The sequence below is a fragment of the Apodemus sylvaticus genome, chromosome 3, assembly GCF_947179515.1.
Source record: "Apodemus sylvaticus chromosome 3, mApoSyl1.1, whole genome shotgun sequence".
Taxonomy (NCBI): Eukaryota; Metazoa; Chordata; class Mammalia; order Rodentia; family Muridae; genus Apodemus; species Apodemus sylvaticus.
In genome coordinates, this window is record NC_067474.1 from 35,485,831 (window position 1) to 35,508,110 (window position 22,280).

Genomic DNA, 22,280 nt, shown 5'->3' on the forward strand with positions numbered 1-22,280 from the left:
GGCCTGTGCACATAGGCTTGGCACTCTTGGCTGGGAGCCCCGAAGAAAATCTCCCGGGATTCTGGAAGAACGCCTCCTGGGGTTCTGGCCTGGGTGAGGTGAAGTAAACACAAATGACTCCAATATCACAAGTGTAGTTTGCATTTCCTGAAGCTCTTCCACTTGGGACTCATGGGTCTCAGGATGGAGGTCTGAGTTAGGCATAGATCTGGACGTTCTTTGGACTCCTGGGTAGGAAGGAGGTCACTTCATGACTAGATTTAGTAGGTAGGAGACCAGAAAAAAAATAGTTAAGATTCTTTTAGAGCATGGGAGAGGTAGGAGGGGAAACAGTCACTGTAAGCTAGAGAGGCTCATAGTGCTGGATGCTATAGCACTCATGAGAGCTGAGTTCAGTGAAACAGTCATGGAGAAAGCTTCTGACCCTTGGCTTGGCTGAGAGTTGTTTGGGTGGCGTGATGGGGCGGAATCTCTCACTGTTTCTGGAATCCTGATTGAGAGGTGGATCCTTGGCTCTAATGAGATGGAAACAGGCAAAATATCATGGTCCCCTGCCTGTCATTGCTGAGGTAAGAGTATGTAATTCACACATTTGTTTTCTTTTGACACTTTTGACACTTCGCTGGATTTGATCCCCAAAGAGCCCTCTGGCCCTTATTTGACACTGGTGCGTAATATTTGTGACAGTAGAAAAGCCAAGAAACCAGGTTCAGAGCAGGTTGGGGAGATATTCAGTCACTAAAGTGCTTGCAAGGCCTTGCTGGTATGAGGACCTGAGTTTAATTTGCATATATCTTTAAAGTGCTGAGTGTTGGGGCTGCAGAGATGGTTTAGCCCTTAAAAGTGCTTGCTGTTCTTCCAGAGGATCTGAGTTCTGCTCCTAGCATCCATGGCAGGTGACTGACAACCACCTTTTAATCCAGCTCCAGGGATCTCATACCCTCTTCTGGTCTCTTAGGGCATATGTGTGCATATAGAGTGTACCCCCCCCCCCACACACACGGAGTGTACTGCCCACCTCCCCACCCCCTGCAAAAAAAGCGCAAATGTGGTGGAGCACACTCAGAATCCCAGTGCTGGGAAGGCTGGGCAGGCATGACTCAGGAAATCACTGGCCAGCCAGCCTAGCCACACTTGGCAAGTTCTATGTCCATAGAGACCGTGCCTGAAAACCATTGTGGGCAGAACCTGAGGAACCTCTGGCTTCCATACTCACATGCACACAGTACTCATATGTCTTCATAACACATGCACTTGTATACGTAGTGAACACGTGCATGGACACATACACAGACATGCACACGCATACACAGAAAGAGCAGGAAGAGGAAGAGAGAAAGAGCAGTTTGCAAGGCCACTTATAGCTGCAGAGTTCGGAGTGCAGTTCTTCTCTTGTGCCCCATGTTCACACCACTCCTGCCCGTTGAGAATCTTACACCGTTTCCTTTCTGCCATCACTGCTGAGCCTCTCCTACAACCTGTTACACTGTATTTTCCACACATCCCCAAACACATAGCATTTCCTGCTCTGGGAGGAAACAGGTGTCATCAGAAGGCAGGGAGCATAACTTCTCTGTACCCTCTATCCTTTATAAGACCCGCATTCCTTCCATCTTAGATAATGAGGTGTCTCTCCTCCTCTCCATAGCACCTTCTTTCTTCTAATTTGCCTTTGAACTGTGATTTTTCTAACATTGTCCTCATTCTAGAACTTTCCTTAGATAATCTTATTTCCCTTCACGGCTTTAAAACTCACTAACATGTCCCTGACCGCCAACCAGTTCTGTTGCTGTCTAAAGTCTAAACTTGCCTCTTGAGTTGTCTGCTTTCTGAACATCTTCTGTCTTTGGGACCTTCAGGTGCGTCTGGTTCACCTACCTTTCATTCCTCAAACCCATTCTACCCTGTGTGTCCAGCACTGATGGGTGAAATCCACCCAAATGCTTAGCCTGGGAGAAGACAGCCACTTTTCCTGAATAGCCACTGGTAACTGGACCCTTCTATCGGCATTTCTCCATGTACCCCATGGCACCTCACTGTCCTGGTCTACAGAACATCTTTCCTTGCCTGTCTCACCCACCCTGGCTTCCTGTCAGCATTGCCATGGGTCGGATTATGAAACTTTCTAGGACTTTACTTTTTGAATTAAAATGATTCAGCCTGGCATTAGGCATCCTGTGAGTGGCTCCGTGCGGCTGTCCATCTCAGGTCGTACGTGCTTCCTCCAGGCATCGGAAGCCCAGCGGTTCTCCTGGAGTTCGTGCAGGTCCAGGCTGCCATTGACTACATGCAGGTGCCTCTTAAGCACCTTCCTTTCCATCCTCAGTTATGCCCAGGATCTCACTGGGTAGCACAACACTTCTCATGTGAACTTGCCAGTTCCTCGTTTTATGATGTTGTAGGTTCCTCTTCTGTGAGACTGCTACGTGTTTATGCTCAGTTTAGGATTAAAATTTTTCCCCTGAGACTGTTGGTTTTCACTGACGATCAAAGGTTATGAGACCTTGTTTGTTGTGAATTTAAATAATGTGCAATTAGAATCACAGTGCTCATTATTCTAATGGAATATGAAAACCACTGCTAGATCATTGCAGGTATAAAAGAGAGAGCTCAGGAAGGGTCTGTAGCATTAACATTTACATAGAACTCAGTGCAATGGATGTGAGATAGTTTACTCATCACATGCACTGCCTATGTACAGGCAAATATTGCTGTGAGGTACCTTTTCCTATTCTTAGCAAAATTCATTTCTTCACTTCTTTGAGAGACTTGCAAAAAAGAGACATGCAGAGAACTTGCTACAAGAATTGTAGGGGTTCTTTTTAAAAGATACCACGGAGGAGCTAAAGATGACTGCAGTGTGGAGCGTGCACTTAAAATGGGGCTTTTTAGTAAAAATTCAAGAACAATTAGAATATATATATATATATATATATATGTTTTTAAGTGGAGAGGACCTCAATAGAGCATAACTATATAAAATGCTAAACATTTCAGGGCTTTTTTGTTTTTCCCAGTGGAGCTAGAGAGAGATGTCAGGGCCTGGCACACGCTGGAAAATCTTACACCACCGAGATGCACCTCACCTCTTGTTTTCTTCCTAATGCGTAAACTAACTTTTCTTTGTAGCTACAATTTACTATCATCCTGTGTGTTTTTAATAATAATATTTTTTTACCTTTCTGAGTTTTAAGAGGTCATTATTACATATTAGCCCACATCAGGGATCGGGAAATGATCGATACATTTTAAAAAATTTTTTTAAATTTAAAAATTTTATTTATTTATTTTTTTAATTTATTTACATTTCAAATGTTATCCCCTTACCCTGGTTCCCCCTCCCCCATCCGAGAAACCCCCTATCCCATCCCCCCTCCCCCTGCTTCTATGAGGGTGTTCACCCAACCACCCCACCTACCCCTACCTCCCTGCCCTCAGTTCCCTTATGCTGGGCTATCTATTGATCCTTCATAGGACCAAGGACCTCTCCTCCCATTGATGCTTGACAAGGCTCTCCTCTGCAACATATGCAGCCAGAGCTGTGTGTACTCCTTGGTTGGTGGCTTAGTCCCTGGGAGCTTGGGGGGGGTGGTGGGGGGGTTCCTGGTAGGTTGATATTGTTGTTCTTCCTATAGGGTTGGGCTGGGGAGATGGCTCAGCCGTTAAAGTTAAAGGCTAGGCTCACAACCAAAGACACATTTTTTTTTTATTATAAAGAAAATAAAATATTTCATGTGTATACTCTCAGACATACACATGGTTATGGATGTCTCTATTAACATGGTTAGCTCTAAAAGCACTTTTGAGATTGCGCAGGTTTCTCAAACCAAGTAAGGGAAAGTACAGGGATCACAGCCCATAGGTAGGATGCTTACTGTCTGCATGTGTCCTGTGGGAACGCTGGATGGGTGAGATTGCCACTAGCGCCACCCAGTGGGAGAGTGACTCCACAGTTCCTTGGGTGAATACTTAAAATCTTGGAAACAGCCAGAGGGAGAGAGCTGATTTTTTGGAGAGCAAATAATTTACATACAGCCTATCGCTTAGGACACATAGGCAGGTGTGCCTGCCCCTTAACCTCTGTTCAAAAGGCAAAAGGGTGTCTTAAAAAACAGAACCTAACCTTTTTCATCATGAAATGTAGAATGCATGCAGCCTAGGAAACAGAAACAAGCGACTTAGCACAAAGCACACATGCGCTTGTGGAGCCCGCGAAGGGAATGCTGCTCTCTTCCCATTGGCTGCAGGCACTGATGAGCACCCCAATGGCACTTGCCAGCCTCCTGAAAGGCTTTTGCTTTTACGACATAGCATGAGAGAGAGCAGAGGAGTCTGGGGCAGGCGACTGGGAAGATTTGGTTGAACAGGAACACAGGACACCGCCGTTTCTCTGAAAGCTTGCAAGTCTACACATTGGCTAGAACTGTTGTGACAGTCCCTGCCGCTCAGGTTAAATAAACACTGCGATTATTTGGTCCCTCCAGAAAGTACTTGGTTCTGAACAATGCGTTTTGAAAGTGACTGCAGAGCTACCCATCTCTGATGCACAGCAGTAACTTGTTTCCACACAATTCCAGGACGTTAGCTTATTGCCAGTGGGTGGACAATCTCAATGAGACCCGGAAGATGCTGTCACTTAGTGGTGGTGGTCCCTTCAGTAACCTGCTCAGGTGGGTCGTGTGCCACATAACAAAAGGAATTGTGAAGCGGGAGATGCACGGCCACGGCATTGGCCGCTTCTCGGAGGAAGAGATTTACATGCTGATGGAGAAGGACATGCGGTCTTTAGCGGGGCTTTTGGGTAACGTACCACACCTTCTATATTTTCTGTGCTTACTGTTGCATGACGAGTAGAGTGCTGCTGGTGTATGAATCTAACTTGCTTAGGGGTTTTGCTCCCACATGTAGGTTGCATTTCTACCATTTAACCAAGGCCCCTAATCTCCCAGAGTAATCTCTGGCGTTAGTTTTTAGCGTAGCCACAGAGGACCCATGTGAGAGCATGTGGAAGACACTTCGGCACTGGGACTTGGCTGCAAGGGATTCTAGCTGTGCTGTGAGGATAGGTAATTTTGAGCAAGGAACCTCCTCTATTTATAAACAGATCAGGCTGCTTGTAAGCACATCCTCAAGTGGAGTTACACAGACTGGGCGACAACCTAGTATCTGACCTGTTTTGCATGTGCATGCGTGCGCATGCGTGCGCATGCGTTGACCCATGTAACCTTAAGCTGTTCATTCGGGGGTGTTTCCTTAGTTTTCTTCTTCCTAACGTGTTTTATCCAAGATTTTGCTTTTATTGGATATCATGAGCTAAATTATGTCTGGGGGAGTTCCTTAGACAGGCAAAGAGCCTTAAATGCCCATGAACTAGTGAGGGGGACTTATTCCATTCACCAGCTGGCTGCAGATAACCTGCGCTGCTGTAGTTCTATACTGGGTGAGCTTGATTCACAGAGACTGTCCAAAGCAGCAGCATAGATGTGAACCCACGTTCTCTGATATGGGACTGTTTAATGGACTCAGTGGGACTTCTGGTTTTATTTTCAGAACGTGGTATTGTTCACCCGTCCTCCCTTTGTGGTAATGATGTCCAGATCTGTCACCGTTCCCGTGCTAGAGCATGCTAGATTCCTTGCACCACGGGGAACTGGGATGTAGGATTTGTTTTGTTGGAACCTGCCTGGTATGTTGAAGTGGTGGCTCTGGGGACATAACCCCTCTTGCAGAGTGCTCTACACTGAGCACTTGATTGCTCCACATTCCAGATATCCGCTAGCCCTGGAGTCCTCCCTTGAACGCCATCTGGCGCCTTGCTCTGGGAATCATCATCTTGACCTCAGACGACCGACCCTTAGTAGGATCCTTCTTCCCCAACCGCGGCTGTGTCTGTTTCTGACTTACCCCTCCTCTTCTCCAGTTTATGCTGTTGGAAGCCTCCACTAATGAGGAGTTGAATTCCAGAGTAATTGTTATGGCAAAGACTATGGCAGTAAAATCCCTTTGAACAATTGAACAGCATTGATTTCTTAACCAGGGCATTGGTGAATATCAGTCCTCCAGAAGCATTTCTTGCTCTGAGAAGGCTAGACAGCAGGGTGATGTCAGTAATGACCACTGACACTTTCTCTGAGCACTCAGTGACTAAGATTTGTTCCCAGTGCATCACTGTGCATCACTCATGGATAGGCGGGGAGCCTTGTGAGCATGGGCGTTTGCCCCACTCATGGCTCCTCAGCTATGGTTCCAGACGTCAGTGGTTGACTGTGGTCTGAATGGGAAGTCTCACTTAATATTTGTAGGTTTTAAATTGGGTGCCGTTCTGAGTACCATGATGGATTCTCCAGGACCTGCTCTGTCTAGCCCAGGACATAGGTAATTCCTCTCTGTCTACTGCTGTCACAGCTACTGCTTACTGCCACCTAGTAGCAACAGATCCACTGTCGTGAAGAGCCACAATGCTTGTGTTGAAGTAACCTTTATTTCAATCACAGAATTTACCCTTAACATACCTTTATTAGGAATATTATTTCTTAGGAAATCTGTGTTTGAACCAAAAATCTTTTTTTCTGACTTTTACATTTGTCAATATATGGGTGGTGGTGGTGCACACCTTTAATCCCAGCACTTAGGAGGCATAGGCAGGTGGATTTCTGAGTTCGAGGCCATCCTGGTCTACAGAGTGAGTTCCAGGACAGCCAGGGCTACACAGAGAAACCCTGTCTTGAGGGAAAAAATGTCAATTATAGAAATTTGGAAAGGTTCAGAAAAGCACAGAGAAGGAAAGCAAGTCAAAATAATTTTATGACTTATTGCTAACCAAAGTACTATCTGATGCTAACCTTTTAACACTTTTATACATAATTTTGAATCATGTATAGATATACATACATTCTTTTCTTTTCTTTTCCCTACCATTAAATGTTCTGTTCCATGTGACTGTATGCCTGTATCATAGCTGATGCCAGAAAAACTTGACAAACTCCACTTTGCCTACTGTTTGTCTTATACTTTTGTTCTGCTAATTCTGACTCTGCAAATACATTAAAAAAAAAAAACAGAAAATAAGACAGTATGAGAATAAGATTTGTATAGCAGTGTCTGTATTAACAAGGAGATCCCCAGCTGGGACCATTAGGTATGCAATTAAAGTAAGTAGAGACCATGGGATCCCGGACAAACTCAAACAACACTATAACAACATCTGATAACAGGAAAAGGAAGTATACATAGATTGAGTCACACCATTAGGCAGACGTGAGACAGGATCAAATCCAGAACATTAGGCTTAGATATTCTTTTCTAACTGCCGCTGCTTGCATGGCTTGGGTCCCAGAACTCAGATCTAGGTGGTGAGGGAATAAGGAAAGGTCAGACACACGTACAGGAGAGCTGGGGCTGGGTGGTCATGGCTGTCTGGTGGAGAGGCTGTAGCAGCCAAAGCTCAGTGTGCTTCCCATGCAGGTTGGGAAAAGGAGGCCGGCTTAGGGCATACAGCCGAGTCAAGGACACAGGTTTAGGGAACCACAGTAGGAGCAGTCTCTGTGGGAAAGCTTCAGTCTTCAATATGGACTAGATGTTTTCTGCGTGTCCTATCAACAGCCATACACGAGCGAAGGGAGAAGGGTTTGCCATTTCCCTGGCGTGTCTTTGACATGGCTCCCGGCTACCAACTATGACCCCAACTTTCCTTATGGATTGAACTTGAAGTGACTGTTATTTCAGTGTGGCGTCTTCAGAACATTTCCTGAAGTAGATAGACAGAGCTTAGACTATCAAATTAAGGAGTGGTCTCTAATGATTTATTAACTTGCTTCTAGAAGTGGACTACTGAATAAGTTTTGGTTGTCTGAGAATGTAGCCCTGTTGGTAGAGCGCTCATCCAATGTAGGACTCTGGGCTCCACCCTCAAGGATTGAAAACAAAACAAAATAAAACAATCATAGATATGTTTGTAAACTGAGGTCGTACCGTCTATTGGTAGGCAAGCCTTTAAGAGCCTGCTCAGATAAGAGCCAAATGATAAATATGACTTATAAATGGGAGTGAGAAAAGCTAATTTCCAGAAAGCATCACTTGCTTTATAAAAAATTTATTGTGCATTTTTCTAGTGTGAAGTGTTTCTTTTGAGTCTGAAAATAGCTCAGGGTTTCTTTGGTCTTCAGTCATTATTGATATCGGATTGGCACATTTGTAAGAACCACATTTATTGGTTATTTTAATAAGCATTTGTGATCGTGATTATTTAATGAAGGGCAGATGATGCAAAGTAGTGTGTCTGTCAGAGGCTTCCCAGCCCGTTTCCTAAGCATATGTAGCTACAACGTGGTACAGTTTTACAGAATGGTTACATGCTATTGCTGGATAAAAAGAATCATTTCTTCTGTTTTTCAAGTAAAAAAGACACTTGACTGGTCACTTAGTTGACAGTTAAGTTACATATAGACGATTAAAATATTATCAAAGAACAACATGGGAAAGCATTTGTGATGATAAATAGAAAAATCTGTAGCCCTTGTGGTCCCCAGACCTTCCCAGTTGCAAAACAAGACTGCATTTTGATGTTTTGAAAAGCAGATTTCATAATGTGGGCCAAAGCTAAGTGTTATTTTTAAGTGTGGAGGTGGTCACCTCGTGTGTGTGTGTGTGTGTGTGTGTGTGTGTATGTGTGTGTGTGTGTGTGTGTGTGTGTGTGTGTGTGTGTGTGTGTGTGTGTGTGTGTGTGTATGTTGGGGACTAATGGGCGGGTTGAAATGAGCTTCACTTTCTTCTCTAGAATTTCTTCTGGATTCTAAGGATCATGGTGGAGATATAGGCTGTTGCTGAGGTAACTGGACTTGGTGACCCTCCACCTGACCACAGTGTGAGTCTCCAATTATATGAAGCAGTATAGACTAGTTCCTCAGAGTGCTTCTTTTCTATTAATTGGACATCTATAGGTCCTATGTGCTGCTGCTGCTGCTATCTTGTGACAGTAGATGAGTAAATATTAAATGGAGTTTGTTTGTGAGATGGAATCATATATGGGGAAAAATAATGAAATCCAGTTTCAGGAATGGTGACCAGTACTGCACGGAGGGTAGTTAGTAGCGACTGCACACAGTTAGCAGACAGCCAACCATAATCGCAGGATTTGTGGATCTACGAATTAATTCTGAGCAAAAAATACTAAATTTACGAATCTCCCATTTTTTTCTGGTTAGGGCCTCATGTGGCCTAGTCTGTTCTCAAACTCACCATGTAGCACAGTCTGGCCTTGAACTCCTGATTCTCCTGTCTCTGAGTTCTGAATGTTGGGATTACTAGCATGTGCCATCCTGAACAGCTTAAATTATGGATACAGTTAAAGGATGGGGACAGAAGAGTGACAGGTTCCAATGCCCCTTTCAGACCTGTATCCACTAGGAACATTGTAGGAGAATGTATTTGTAAACATGACAATTCGGACCAGCTGTAATCAAAGAGACAGGCTTTGAGTAGCATGCTGAGATCTTTGTGAAGGGCTTGAGAGTCAGTAGCAGGCAAGTTCAGTACAAATATGAGTTGAGAAAGACATATCTTTGGTAAGCATTTATAAAATCACACATCTCTGAGGGGTGCCTTCATGAACAACAGGAAGCAAAGAGGGCAGTTTCCAGGGGGCGAATTGTGGACACGTCATAGTCATTCCAGAAGACTTCTTTGGTGGTTGACAGTTAAGGTGAATGCTGAAACATAAGCCAGAGGTTAGACGTGTGTGTGTGTGTGTGTGTGTGTGTGTGTGTATGTAAGTGGGCAATAGGAAAGGAACATGATGTGGAAAGATCTAGAAATCAGATGCAGCTGGGAACTTTCAAAGACTGAAAAGTGGCCAATGTGGTTAGACATTTTACAAGAGCAGAGGGGTGTTAGCGGGCAGAGGTAGTCAGGGGCTGAGAACGGTCAGGTTTTATATATAGCATAAATAATTGTGCTTCTTGTTTGAGAGCAAAGGAGGCCACGAGAGGCGGGGCACTGACGGGTGGCTCAGCAGGAAAGGGCTCTGCTCCTAAACACGATGAGCTGAGTTTGAGGCCCAGGATCCACACGGCAGAAGGAGAAAAACGATAATTAGAAGATTCTCTGGCCTCTCTACACATGCGTGGTGACATATGTACCCATACACATTGAAATACACAGGCAGAGGGGGGAGGGAGAGGAGGAGGGAGGGAGAGAGGGGAGAGAGGAAGGGAGAAATAGAGGGATAGAGGGAGGGAGTAGGAGAGAGGGAGGGAGAGAGAAAATTTGGTAAAAATAAAGTAGAAATGTTGCAGAAAACCTGTTTTCTGTTTAGTGTGGTGATGGAGGGTGTGCGTGTGTGTGTGTGTGTGTGTGTGTCTGAATGTGTATGGGCTTGTGTGTGCATGTGTGACTGTGTGTCTGTGTGTGATGTCCAGGAAAGATGGTGTTGGGACTACAACCAGGGTGTTATAGTTGGGCAGACAGGGATGGATGGATTAGGCTTGAGTTTAGAGACAGAAGTGGGAAAGAGAGTCATTGGAGGAGGGGGCTCATGGAGTTTTAGGTGTGGATATACTGCGTTTGAGACAGACACTTGAGTGGAGATGAAGTATGTGGCAAGGGGAACTTAATGTTAGTGGACAAAAGGCAAATGAGTTTATCAAGTTATCCTAAAGCAGTTGTGCAACTGTTTGGAACAAAATCAGTGTAATTCTGGGTTTCACGTTACAGACAAACAGGTGGGCAGACGCTGTGGTGAGTGCTGTTTGGTCTCACACCTGCATAAATGACCTTTTGCTCTTCAGGGCTGAGGATTTCCCATCTGAGCTCACAAGCCTCCTGTCGCCATTTAGAAACAGGAAGATGTGGAAGATGGAGATGGGAAACTGTTCCTATTTACAAAAGGAGCGGGGCAACACTTTCAGATAATGAAACAAAATACTCAAGCAAGTTATTAAGGAGATGGCTGGTTTTACAAAGCTGCCTCTGATGAATTCTGAGCAAGGTAGAGCCAATGTAGCATCTGCATAGCTTGGCCACTGGGAAGACCATTTCTGGAAGTCTTCATATGGCTGGATGCCATGACATTGTGGTGGGCAAGAGAACTTCCTCCTCCAGAGAAAATGATCGAAAACGTCTGCATGAGATGGAGGCAGATTCACGGCAGGTTGAACCACTGTATCCTCCTGTTGTTATTTATGATGGAATGACACCACCCAGCTCTTAGAGACAGTATTCATCATGTGTAGTACTTTTCTCAATGACCTGCTCACAACTTTGGAGAAGTTGATTTTCCAATGACATTGGATGGAAAAGTCAAAGCTTTTAACCCTAACAAGATGAAACCTAGCAGAGAGAAATGTTCAGTTTTGCATGTAGGTCCAGAAATTACACTGCATTTATTCAGAGTGGGAGGCCCTTGTAAAAGAAGAGTACCAGGCCAGGTGGTGGTGGTGGTGGCGGTGGTGGTGCTGGTGGCGGCGGTGGTGGTGGTGGCGGCGGTGGTGGCGCACGCCTGTAATCCCAGCACTCTGGGAGACAGAAGTCTCCCAGGCAGATTTCTGAGTTCAAGGCCAGCCTGGTCTACAGAGTGAGTTCCAGGACAGCCAAGGTTATAAAGAGAAACCCTGTCTCGAAAAAAAACAAAATCCAAAAAACAAAACAAAACAAAACAAAAAAAGAGTACCGAGCCACTTTAGTGGGTTTTAATCTCAGGATGTTCCCAGTGTCAATAAAACACTAACAACTTAGTCTGGGTGGACTGGGACCTGAGGTGGCCCAGTGAGCAGAGCTCCCGGGGAGCTCAGAGGGCAGCTTGCAGGAGTCAGCCTCACCTTCCGCCTTGGTGAGAAAGCTCTCTCTTGTTTCTGCTGGCTTTGCAGCCACCTGTAGACGGTGCTGACCATCAGCCTTTCCAGTGATTCTCTAGGGGTGCGGTACAGGCTGTAGGTTAATCTGACAAGCACGTCCACCCGCTGAACCATCTCCCTGGACCCTGGAATCTTTTCTTTTAGTTTCTTTTCAGTCTTTTCCTCAAAGGAGTTTTGATTTGGACAATTGAACACTTTTATTTTTTTAATAAATGTTTTCATCAACATATACTAATTATGCAAACTTAAAAGGTAGGATGTGCTTTTTTTAAAATGGGCTCTTACTGAATTGCCTAAGATGTTTTGAACTCCTCTTCCTTGTATCTTTGTTTTCTGAGTAGCTGAGATTATAGCATGCACCACTATCCCACTTAATGTGACATTTTGATCATGTTTATATTTTTGGTATAGTATATTATACTTGTTTTTGCTATTCAATTTTAAACAATATATTTTTTCTTTTATGTGTATGCGTGTATATCCTTCCATGATCATATATGCATGTTCCTGCAGAGGTCAGAAGCAGGTATCAGGTTCCCTGGAACTGCATGATGTGGGTGCTGGGAACTAGACCCTGGTTCTACATAAGAGCAGCAAGTGCCCTAAACTGCTGAACTATGTCTTGAGTCCCAATTCTGCATGTCACACAAACAGGACCTCATGGAAAGGAATGCCCAGGCCGCTTTCACATTAGGCCTTTAGGCCTTGCCTGAGCACTGGGCACCTGTTCCCAGTGAACATGACAGAGAAAGCTTCACAGCTGGGCACTGAGAGAGGACGAAAGCATTAGTTTGTGTCTATCCACATTTTAGTATGCCCAGTGCATGCTGGGAACACAGGCCAGCTGGGAAGAATAAAGATGCAAAAATATCCGTGCTTGTCAATCAAGCCAAAAGGGGGAGAGCCACATAGAAGAGAAGAAAATAATAGATATTGAATGAATGTTCTGGAATCTCAAAGCAGTGCTTCACGAAACAGACTTGAGTGCTCACCACTATGGGGACACTTTTAGAAAAGTGACCTGAGGGCTCTTTCAGATCACCTGGGAGATGAGTGTAGTCAGGTAGAGAGCCAGCCACACAGCCCCAAGTAAGCATTACCAGTGGTGTCTGTGAGTGTGTGTGTGTGTGTGTGTAAATCTGAAAGCATTGCTTTTTATCATGCATGTAAACTCTGCATCACATTTGGTCAGTCCATAGAATCTGTTTATTTGCTTATTTGTGGATGGTTTAAACAGGTCTGAAATCTGAAATAGGTTAGGAGTGGGGACTTAATTACTTAAGGAAGGGAAGGCTGGGTAGGGGACAAATGCAGGGGGGCCCAAGAGGATTTATACACCTTCATGCCACTATAAGAAAGAACACTGGAGTCTGTTATTAGGGAGGAGATTAAATTAGAACAGATCAGGTTTACCTCAGTACTATTGAGGACGTGACCTTGACTGGGTTTGTTCACATCATATTTAATCAGTTAATCATAACACTGGATTTAAAAATTAAAAATGTTTGTAATAATTCTTTGCCTTTTAAAATTTAATGCCGTATTGATTCTAAATTGTGCTGTGTATATACTTCTTGGGGTGGGGTCATGCACCGGAGCATGGCTGACCTACCAGGAGCCACATCCTTGAAGAAAACTGATTTTTCCTCCCTCAGAAGACAAACTGTCCATAGCTGCCGAGTTATGGATGGAGGCTCCCTAGTTCCTTTCCTCCATGCTAGGGTGTTGACTGGCTTGCTCTTGTTCTTGAGTGTTCAGATCACCTGGGAGATGAGTGTAGTCAGGTAGAGAGCCAGCCACACAGCCCCAAGTCAGCATTACCAGCGGTGTCTGTGAAGATGTGTGTGTGTATGTGTGTATGTGTGTGTGTGTGTGTGTGTGTGTGTGTGTGTGTGTGTGTAAATCTGAAAGCATTGCTTTTTATCATGCATGTAAACTCTGCATCCCATTTGGTCAATCTGTGGAATTTGGTTATTTGCTTATTTGTGGATGGTCTAAACAGGTCTGAAATCTGACATAGGCTAGGTTTCTGAGTTCACGAGGGCAACAGTCCTTCCTGACCTCTCTCCGTCTGGCTCTTACGAGCCTCTCCACCCCACCTTCCCCGATGGTCTCTGAGCCTTGAAGGTGTGTGTTACAGATTCCTCATTTGTGGCGAGCACTACATCGTCACTTCTTCTTAGGACTTTGACCACTTGTGAATTTGTGCAGTGACCTTCATCCAGTGCATAAAGAAAGTTCTCTGATGAGGTCAGAGAGCTGCGCTAAGGTACGGGTGGAGACATCTGAATTTAGAGGGCAGTAAGATACTGTGTCCATTTAGAAAAATTTAATATTGTATTTAATTGGTGTGTGCCTAGGTCAGGCTTAGCTTGTGATACTCTGTTCTGTCCTACCGTGGGGATTTCTGAGCAGGAATGCAGGTCGTCAGATGTGGTGACAAGTACTTTAACCAGCTGAGTTTTCCCACTGTTCCCTGACTGCAGACTGGTCTTTGGTGTGGTGTGCCTAAAATCTTAGGCAGTATTTTTAGTAGTACCTTGCAGGTATTCTAAACTTGAAACACCCTGGCTAACCACATGTTGCTGGGTGATTGTAAAGAGCAGTCTAGCTATAAGCTGTCCTACGTGGGCCTCCTGGTTGGGGGGCCATTTGGAACCTGTTTTATCAAACATAGCTTTGAGGATCCAAACCATCCCCTTTCATGGTTCCCCTTTCACCTGTGGATTGTCTCTTTTTAGTGATGTTGATAAGGATAATTACATCTGTCTCTTTTGCTTTAGTACATCTAAGTCTGTGTTTGCACTGGTAGGTCGGTAAAGTCACATGTAAGAAAAGCATTGGTTAGATTTGTAAATCCTACTTTTTTCTTTGTTAACTGAACACTGGTGAGAGCTTAACTCTTCAAAGGGCCATCCTGGAAACCTGTGCTTACGGATTGAAGGGCACACGGTTTACTCAGAAAGGTTTTTACTTAGTGATCAATAACGCTACATTGTGTGCTGCTCTCTGGTAGAGAGGCTACTAGATCATATACTTAGAAAGTACTAAATCCTCCTTTTGCTCATCCTCCTCATTCCAGAATACCAAAGGTAGGATGGGGTCTAGAGAGTCCGAGGGCCAGCGAAGCAATCCTTGATTGTGTGATCGGGCTCCATTTTTGTGCTTAAGAGGATTACACAGTTGGAACCTCAATTTGTGGATTATTTTCCATTCTTCTCCCAGGCATCCTCTTCCTTTTCTCCTTTTCCTTTTGTTAATTTTCAGACAGGGTCTTTCTGTGTGGTCCAGGCTGACCTTGAACTTGATATATTTCCAGGATGTCATTCCGCCTCGACCTCTTGAACACTGGAATAACAGACTAGTGCCATCATTCCTCTCTTTTCCCTTTTTAAAAAGACTTATTTATTTTATATATGTGAGTACATTGTCAGATCCCATTATAGATGGTTGTGAGCCACCATGTTGTTGCTGGGAATTGAACTCGGTACTTCAGGAAGATCAGTTAGTGCTCTTAACTACTTATTGCTTAGCTATCTCTCCAGTGCTCTATTCCATTTTTATTGCGTGTATTTTATTAGTAAAAATGTGTCATGTTAAAAATAAGTTGACATGTAGTATATATACCCAAATTTATTTTTAGAAGAATAAATTTAAATGTGACAAAATACTGAGTTCCTAGAAATTTTTGTATTGTATTTTGTGCTACAGATTACTTGATATAATTATGACAGACTTCTTTGTTTTATTCTGGGGGTATTCTAGCTTCTTCTTCTTTAGAGAAAAGGGTTTAACTCTATGTTCTCACACAACTCCTAATGAGGAATTCAATTCCTAAATGAGGATACTTAAAAAACAAAACGAAACAAAACCCTGAGAAGATAATGCCACAGAGACAATCAGCTTTAAAAATCTATATTGGGTCAGGCATGGCAGCATATACCCGTGAATCCCACTCCTGGGGAGGCAGAGACACGTAGAGCTCTCTGGATCTGAGGCCAGCCTGATCTACCCAGGGAGCTTCAGGCCAACCAGGGCTACTCAGTGTCCTGCAAAGCAAAGCAAAGCAAAGTAAAACAACAACACAAACAATATTGGCATCCATACTTCAGGTATTTATATCTTAGGTTTCAATATAGAATGAGAAGCTTAGTTACTTTTTGGTAATAAAACACTACAACCAAGGCAGCTTATAAAAGAAAACATTTAATTGGGGATAAATGTGTATGGAGGTTAGTATCCATAATGGTGGAACAAAGGCATGGTGGTGTAATGGCAGAGAGCTCACATATTAAAACAGAAGTAGTAGGCAGAGAGGTACACTGGGAGTGGTACTGGTTGTTTAAACCTCAAAGCCTACCCCTCCCCCAACACCTCTTCCAACAAAAGCCATGTCTCCTAATCCTTCCAAACAATTCCACCAATTGGGCCTGTGGGAGTCATTCCAACCGACCGCCACATCATAGAGTAGGCATTGTGATTATTATTACCAATGGTATAATTATGTCTGGTTTGTAGATGGGTAGATTCCATTGAATCTGGACCCAAGGCCCTGGCTATACAGTGATGCTTAGTGAGTGATTGCTTACTGAGAACACTGATTGACTTCATTGCTGGAGTGCTCACCTAATTCTGTAATCTTCTAACTGCTTTCTGCCCAGCCCCTGTGGTAGAAGTACCTGAGGTGACAGAAGCGTCGGGTGGCTTGCCTGGATTTGCTCTGGCTTCTTGCTCAGCTGTCTCAACCTTTAGTCTCCTCTCTTCATTCTACAGCTGTTCATCTAAATTTTAGATTCTAAAATATAAACCAGAACCGAAGGCCTTTGCGCTTCTCTACTAAAGTTTAAGCTCCTTTCTTTATAACCCTACCCCTACCCTCACGAGATCCTCTTTCCCACTTGTTCCCGTGGGCATCTGCCACACTGTACAACCCTTGCTTGCTGAAGTTCACTGCATGGGCCATCTCCCCTGCCTTGCTTGATACTTATTTCTACTTAGACATTTTCTTTGTATTTTCCCTTTAGTTCACCTCTTGAAACCACTTAGATTGGTTGTTTGCCTTCTGAGCTTCATTTTGTATGGGTCCCCGCTGCGGAGACACCGCCCATACCTTCTGGTAGTAAGGGGTCATCCATCTCTCTTATGTTCCTCTGCTCCCAGCCTTGTCCATGGACACGATCTTGTTGGAAACTGACCACCTTTCCTGTGAATCCTGGGACTTACTAGAAGGCCTAGTAAATAGAAGGCCAAGTAACTGTGGAGCCCGTGAGCCCTGACAGTATGAGGTGGGCCTGCCTAATCCAGTGGTTAGCTTGAGTACCCATGTCCTTGCTCAGACCCTAAGTTCTAGAGTCTGTAGTTATGTGACACTAAATATTGCAAGGAATGAATTTAGTGCACAAACTTTAAGGACATAGTATTGCAATGGAGTTCCCACTGATGTAACAACAACTATATTTTCTGAGTTCCTGTAGTGCCGGCTACTGGCCAGGTGCTGGGGGGTGGAGTTTAGAGCTACTGCAGATCTCATTGTCTGTAGTGGTTTCTGTCTTTCTGGATTGTATTCTTTAGACAAAGTCATCACAGAACTGTTCTGATGGGACTTTTAGGGCATATGGGTACCAAACAAGCCCCTCAGTAGTTGAGTCAATTTGCCTGTTACATGAGGACTAGTTAGCATTGTCTGTGTCTGCTTGTTTTGAGACAGACTTTTTCCATGTAGTTGAGGGTGCCTTAAACTTGGAGTTCTTCAGGCTCCTAACTGCTGGGATTACAGTGCTATGCTAAGTCATACTGTTTTTTTTTTTTTAATTGCTGTGAAAGTACTGTCTATATCTTTGTCAATGTTCTATTTCTGTGAGGAAGCATCATTACCATGGCAACTCTTATATAGGAAAACATTTAACTGGGTTAGTTTACAGTTTCGGAGGTTTAGTCCACTATCATAATGGCAGGAAGCATGGCAGCACGCAGGCAGACATGGTGCTGGAAAAGGAGCTAAGAAGTCTATATTTGGGTCAGCAGTCAGCAGGAGCGGGTAGGGAGGGAAACAGAGAGGGGGGAGGGAGGGAGGGAGGGAGGGAGGGAGAGAGAGAGAGAGAGAGAGAGAGAGAGAGAGAGAGAGAGAGAGAGAGAGAGAGAGAGAGAGAGAGAAACAATTGAGTCTGGTCTGTGCATTTGAAACCTCAAAGCCCACCCTAGTTACACACTTCCAACAAGGCTACCCATGTTCTAATAAGGCATACCTCCTAATAATGCCACTCCCTGGCGGATCAAGTATTCAAATCTATGAGCCTATGAGGAGCCATTCCTATTCAAAGCACCACAGTCTGTTTTAATGTCAGAGAATTATCATTTAATTTAAGGTCAGGTGTAGTTGATACACATCCCTTTAGTCAGGTAGTTTGTGAAGCATTTAACGCACAGAAAAAGAGAACAATAAATACAATAAGCAGCTTTATATATGCCACTTTAACTAGAAAGACCCACGGACCAATGAGGAGCTGTCTTTATCCAAGAGCTAGTGAACAGCTGAGACATAGTATCAACTGTTCAAAAGTTTACATATCAGAGCACATCTGGCCCAAGGTTCTCCCAGCATCCCTCACTCCCTACCTGGCATACCCTGCCCCCAACCCTGAACTTTCCACCCAGGGGCTGGCTGCCCTTCTTCAGAGGCTCTTCCCTATATAATCCAGACTTTGTTCTCTCCTTCACGCACTCTCCCCTTCTCTCTTCTGCTTCTCTCTTTGCTCTTTCTCTCTTTCTCTTCCCCCTCCTTTCTCTCTTCCTTCCCATGGAAACTTCCCTGGCCTCCTTCCGTGGGGCCAGTGAACTTGTCTACCCAAGAGCTCTCTCTCATTCAAATGTATATATATATATATATATATATATATATATATATATATATATATATATGAACTTCTGCAACTGGTCAGTTCATATCTACAAATACTCCATGGCACAAGTACACACACACACACACACACACACACACACACGTAATTAAAATTAAATTTAGAGCAGGGTGTGGTGGCACACATCTTGAGGCAGAGGCAAGTAGATCTTTATAGGTTTTAGGCCAGCTTGGTCTACATATAAACTTTCGGGACAGCCGATAATACAGAGAGACTCTTGTCTCAAAAAACAATAACAATGAAAAGTTTTTTATTGAAAGCTGTTAAATTTGGGAGGTAATTTGTTGGCAGCTTGTGGTAATACTACACTATAGCTTTAGCCTCATAATTATAGCAGGTTCCTTTATTTAACTACTAAGCCATAGAGAGTAAAGTCAGTTTCCTCTCAGTCCTAAAATGTTTATTTACTTAGTTGATAGCAGGCACCAGATCTCAGAAAATTTCAAGTTGTTTAGATAACAGACTTTACATCTTTTAGAGGTAGCATCTTGTTGTCGCAGTCTCTGAGAGACTATTATCACCACTGTTCTTAAATACCCTGGCTGTGAAGAAATTGAGAGTAATCCCAGGATTACAGAGCATGGCACATGGAGCATTCTGTCTGTGGGTTCACTGATCTCTGAGAAGACACTGGGGGGAAAGAGCTGTGTGGCAATTCTTAACTTTTTAACAGTCCAGACAGAAATGAGAAGAACCTTGGATAGGCACTAGTGAAGACTCCCTCAAAGTGGGAGTTGGAGGTTCAGTCCTGCATGTGCCAAGAAGCCTCACACAGAATTTCAGCATGGTGCCCAGAGAACTAAGAAGGCATAAGACTCCTGTGTTTAAAGACAAGGCTCAGACCTGGGGAGATAGTTCAACTGCCCAAGTGCTTCCCATGCAAGCATGAGGACTTGAGTTTGAACATCCATGTAAAACGCTGGGCGCAGAGGCGCATGCTTGTATTCCAGAACTGGAGAAATGGAGACAGGGAGATCCCCAGAGCTTGCTTGTCAGACACACTATCCTAGTCAGTGAGTGACAGTTCCCTACGAGATACCCTGTGTCAGAAACACAAAGTTGAGGGTGGTTCCTAAAGAGTAAGGTCTGATATTGGCCTTTGATTTTCACGCCCTTGTACATATATATGCACACGTGAATCCCCACACACATACTTGCACATGTGCACACCTAAAGATAGAGCATTGCACTTCTTCCTCAGGAACCTGTGGAAATCATGGACTGCATTTGAATACAGTTTATTCTCTAGGCAGCTCCAATAGTGCTGATTGTTAAAGATATTTACCAGGTTTCCTGCTTATCCGGATGTTGAAAATGATGGAAGATCCTGTATTCCAGATAAGGTGACAATAGTCATATACCCAGAAGACTCCCCACCATGTAATAAGGATACATGTTCTACTATGTTCATAGCAGCCCTATTTGTAATTGCCAGATGCTGGAAAGAACCCAGGTATCCCTCAACAGAAGAGTGGATGCAAAAAATGTGGTATATCTACACAATGGAGTACTATTCAGCCATTAGAAACAATGAATTCATGAAATTCTTAGGCAAATGGATGGAGCTAGAGAATATCATACTAAGTGAGGTAACCCAGACTCAAAAGGTGAATCATGGTATGCACTCACTAATAAGTGGATATTAACCTAGAAAACTGGAATACCCAAAACATAATCCACACATCAAATGAGGTACAAGAAGAAAGGAGGAGTGGCCCCTGGTTATGGAAAGACTCAGTGAAACAGTATTCAGCAAAACCAGAACGGGGAAGTGGGAAGGGGTGGGTGGGAGGACAGGGGAAGAGAAGGGGGTTTGCGGGACTTTCGGGGAGTGGGGGGGCTAGAAAAGGGGAAATCATTTGAAATGTAAATAAATTATATCGAATAATAAAAAAAAATATATAATTATAAAAAAAAAAAAAAGATGTCTATGTGGGCCGCTGGGGTTGTGACATAACTGGGTGGATCCCTGCTGCAGCCCAATAGGAGGGCTTCTTGCGTCATCTGCTGTCCTCTCGTGCCCTAGCAGAATAGCATAAGAACCCTGAGAAGGGTCCCGCCGCCGCCATTTGCATTTACCGTGTCAATAGGTCAGTGACTAAGGCATGGGCAAGCAAGATGCACTGCCAGAAAATGAGAGGGCTGTGGAAGGTAAGCACGTGTCACAGAGCAGTGAGAACCCGTGTTCCAGTCTGCAGAACTCATGTAAAGTCAGATGCTGTAGTGTGTGTCTGTATGTCAGTGTTACTATAGTGAGTGAGCTGTAGGAAGAAACCGGAGAATCCTTGGAAGTCTGAAGGTCAAGTAGCCTGGTGTACACAGTGGCAAACAAGAGATGCTCACCTCTACATACCTACCGTGACACATGCATATCCAGGGTTGGGGGGGAGGGAGACTTAAGTTACAAAACAGTGAAGTATTGGTCTTAAGATGAATGATACCTACTGTGTGCATTATTTTTGCTTGGGTAGTTTATCACTATTTTCCTTTTTGTGTAATCAGCTTAGATTCTAAATTAAGACCGAGTTGATGGAAGTGGGTTGATACCGAGGGGTTCAATAAGTATGACTTGAGTTTATTCATCCAAAATGATTATTTGGCTAGTCTCAGCTTATTGCCCTAGCAGGGACAGTCTCTAACAGTAAGACATTCTGCCCCTCCCCCTCTTCCTCTTTCTCTCCTTCCTCTTCTTTTCTCTCTCCCGCTATGTCAAACTCACAAGAGCCTTTCTGCCCATGCCTACAGAATCTGGGGATTCAAGGGATCTACCTGATGCCTGGCATAATATAAAGAGCATAATTTAAGGCGAACCTCCCACTTTCATTTGTCTTCACTGGCCTGGTTCCTTCTGTTGCCTCCTCTGTCAGTCCCTCCTCTTACCTGACCTATACACTGACATCAAAGGTTCAACTTCCTCAGCTCGCAAGTCAGGGATGACTCTCAAATACGAGCCTGTCAGGAAAATAAAAACACATCGAAAGAGTTTGTTAAGTAAAAATAAGAACTGACCCCTGCTGTCAAAAGGCTTTCCATTTGGTAGATGGAAAAATCCACATATAAAAGACAACCAGTGCACAGACGGCAGAGATGGCATAGAAAAAAAAACGCTATATACGTATGTAAGGGGCCCAGATGAAGAAGCAGGGCATTTATTTCCTCTGTGCTTAGCTGACGTCACCTCAGTATTCTCGGTAACTTGCAAATGTTTCCATTTTATAGTTCAGGATTAGGATGTTAGCAGACACTAATGCTTTATGTCCTGTGCGGTTACACGGACAGAAGTGAAACTGGGCTGAGGAAGTGTGACTTGGAAGTTCCTGTCACTGAGCAAAATGAGAGAGACCGCTTTGAAAGGAAGCTGGTGGTGAACCTCAAAGACAGGCAGAATTGACTAGACACAAGTGTGACCCCACATAGGTTGTGGGGCATAACGTGTAGTGTAGCAGCGAGAGACAGCATGCACTGGAGAATGGAACAGTGGGGTTGTAGAGGAAAGGAAGGGAGGGATTTCACT

The 22,280-nt window shown here is 44.0% G+C and overlaps 1 protein-coding gene across 1 annotated transcript in view; it reads left to right on the forward strand.

Moving 5' to 3' along the window:
- Faxc (failed axon connections homolog, metaxin like GST domain containing) overlaps positions 1–22,280 on the forward strand; it is a 57,251-nt gene that overhangs the window by 22,380 nt on the left and 12,591 nt on the right. The window contains exon 4 of the mRNA XM_052176154.1: positions 4,578–4,801. Within this exon, the coding sequence (XP_052032114.1) occupies positions 4,578–4,801 (224 nt within the window). The remainder of the gene's footprint in view (positions 1–4,577; positions 4,802–22,280) is intronic.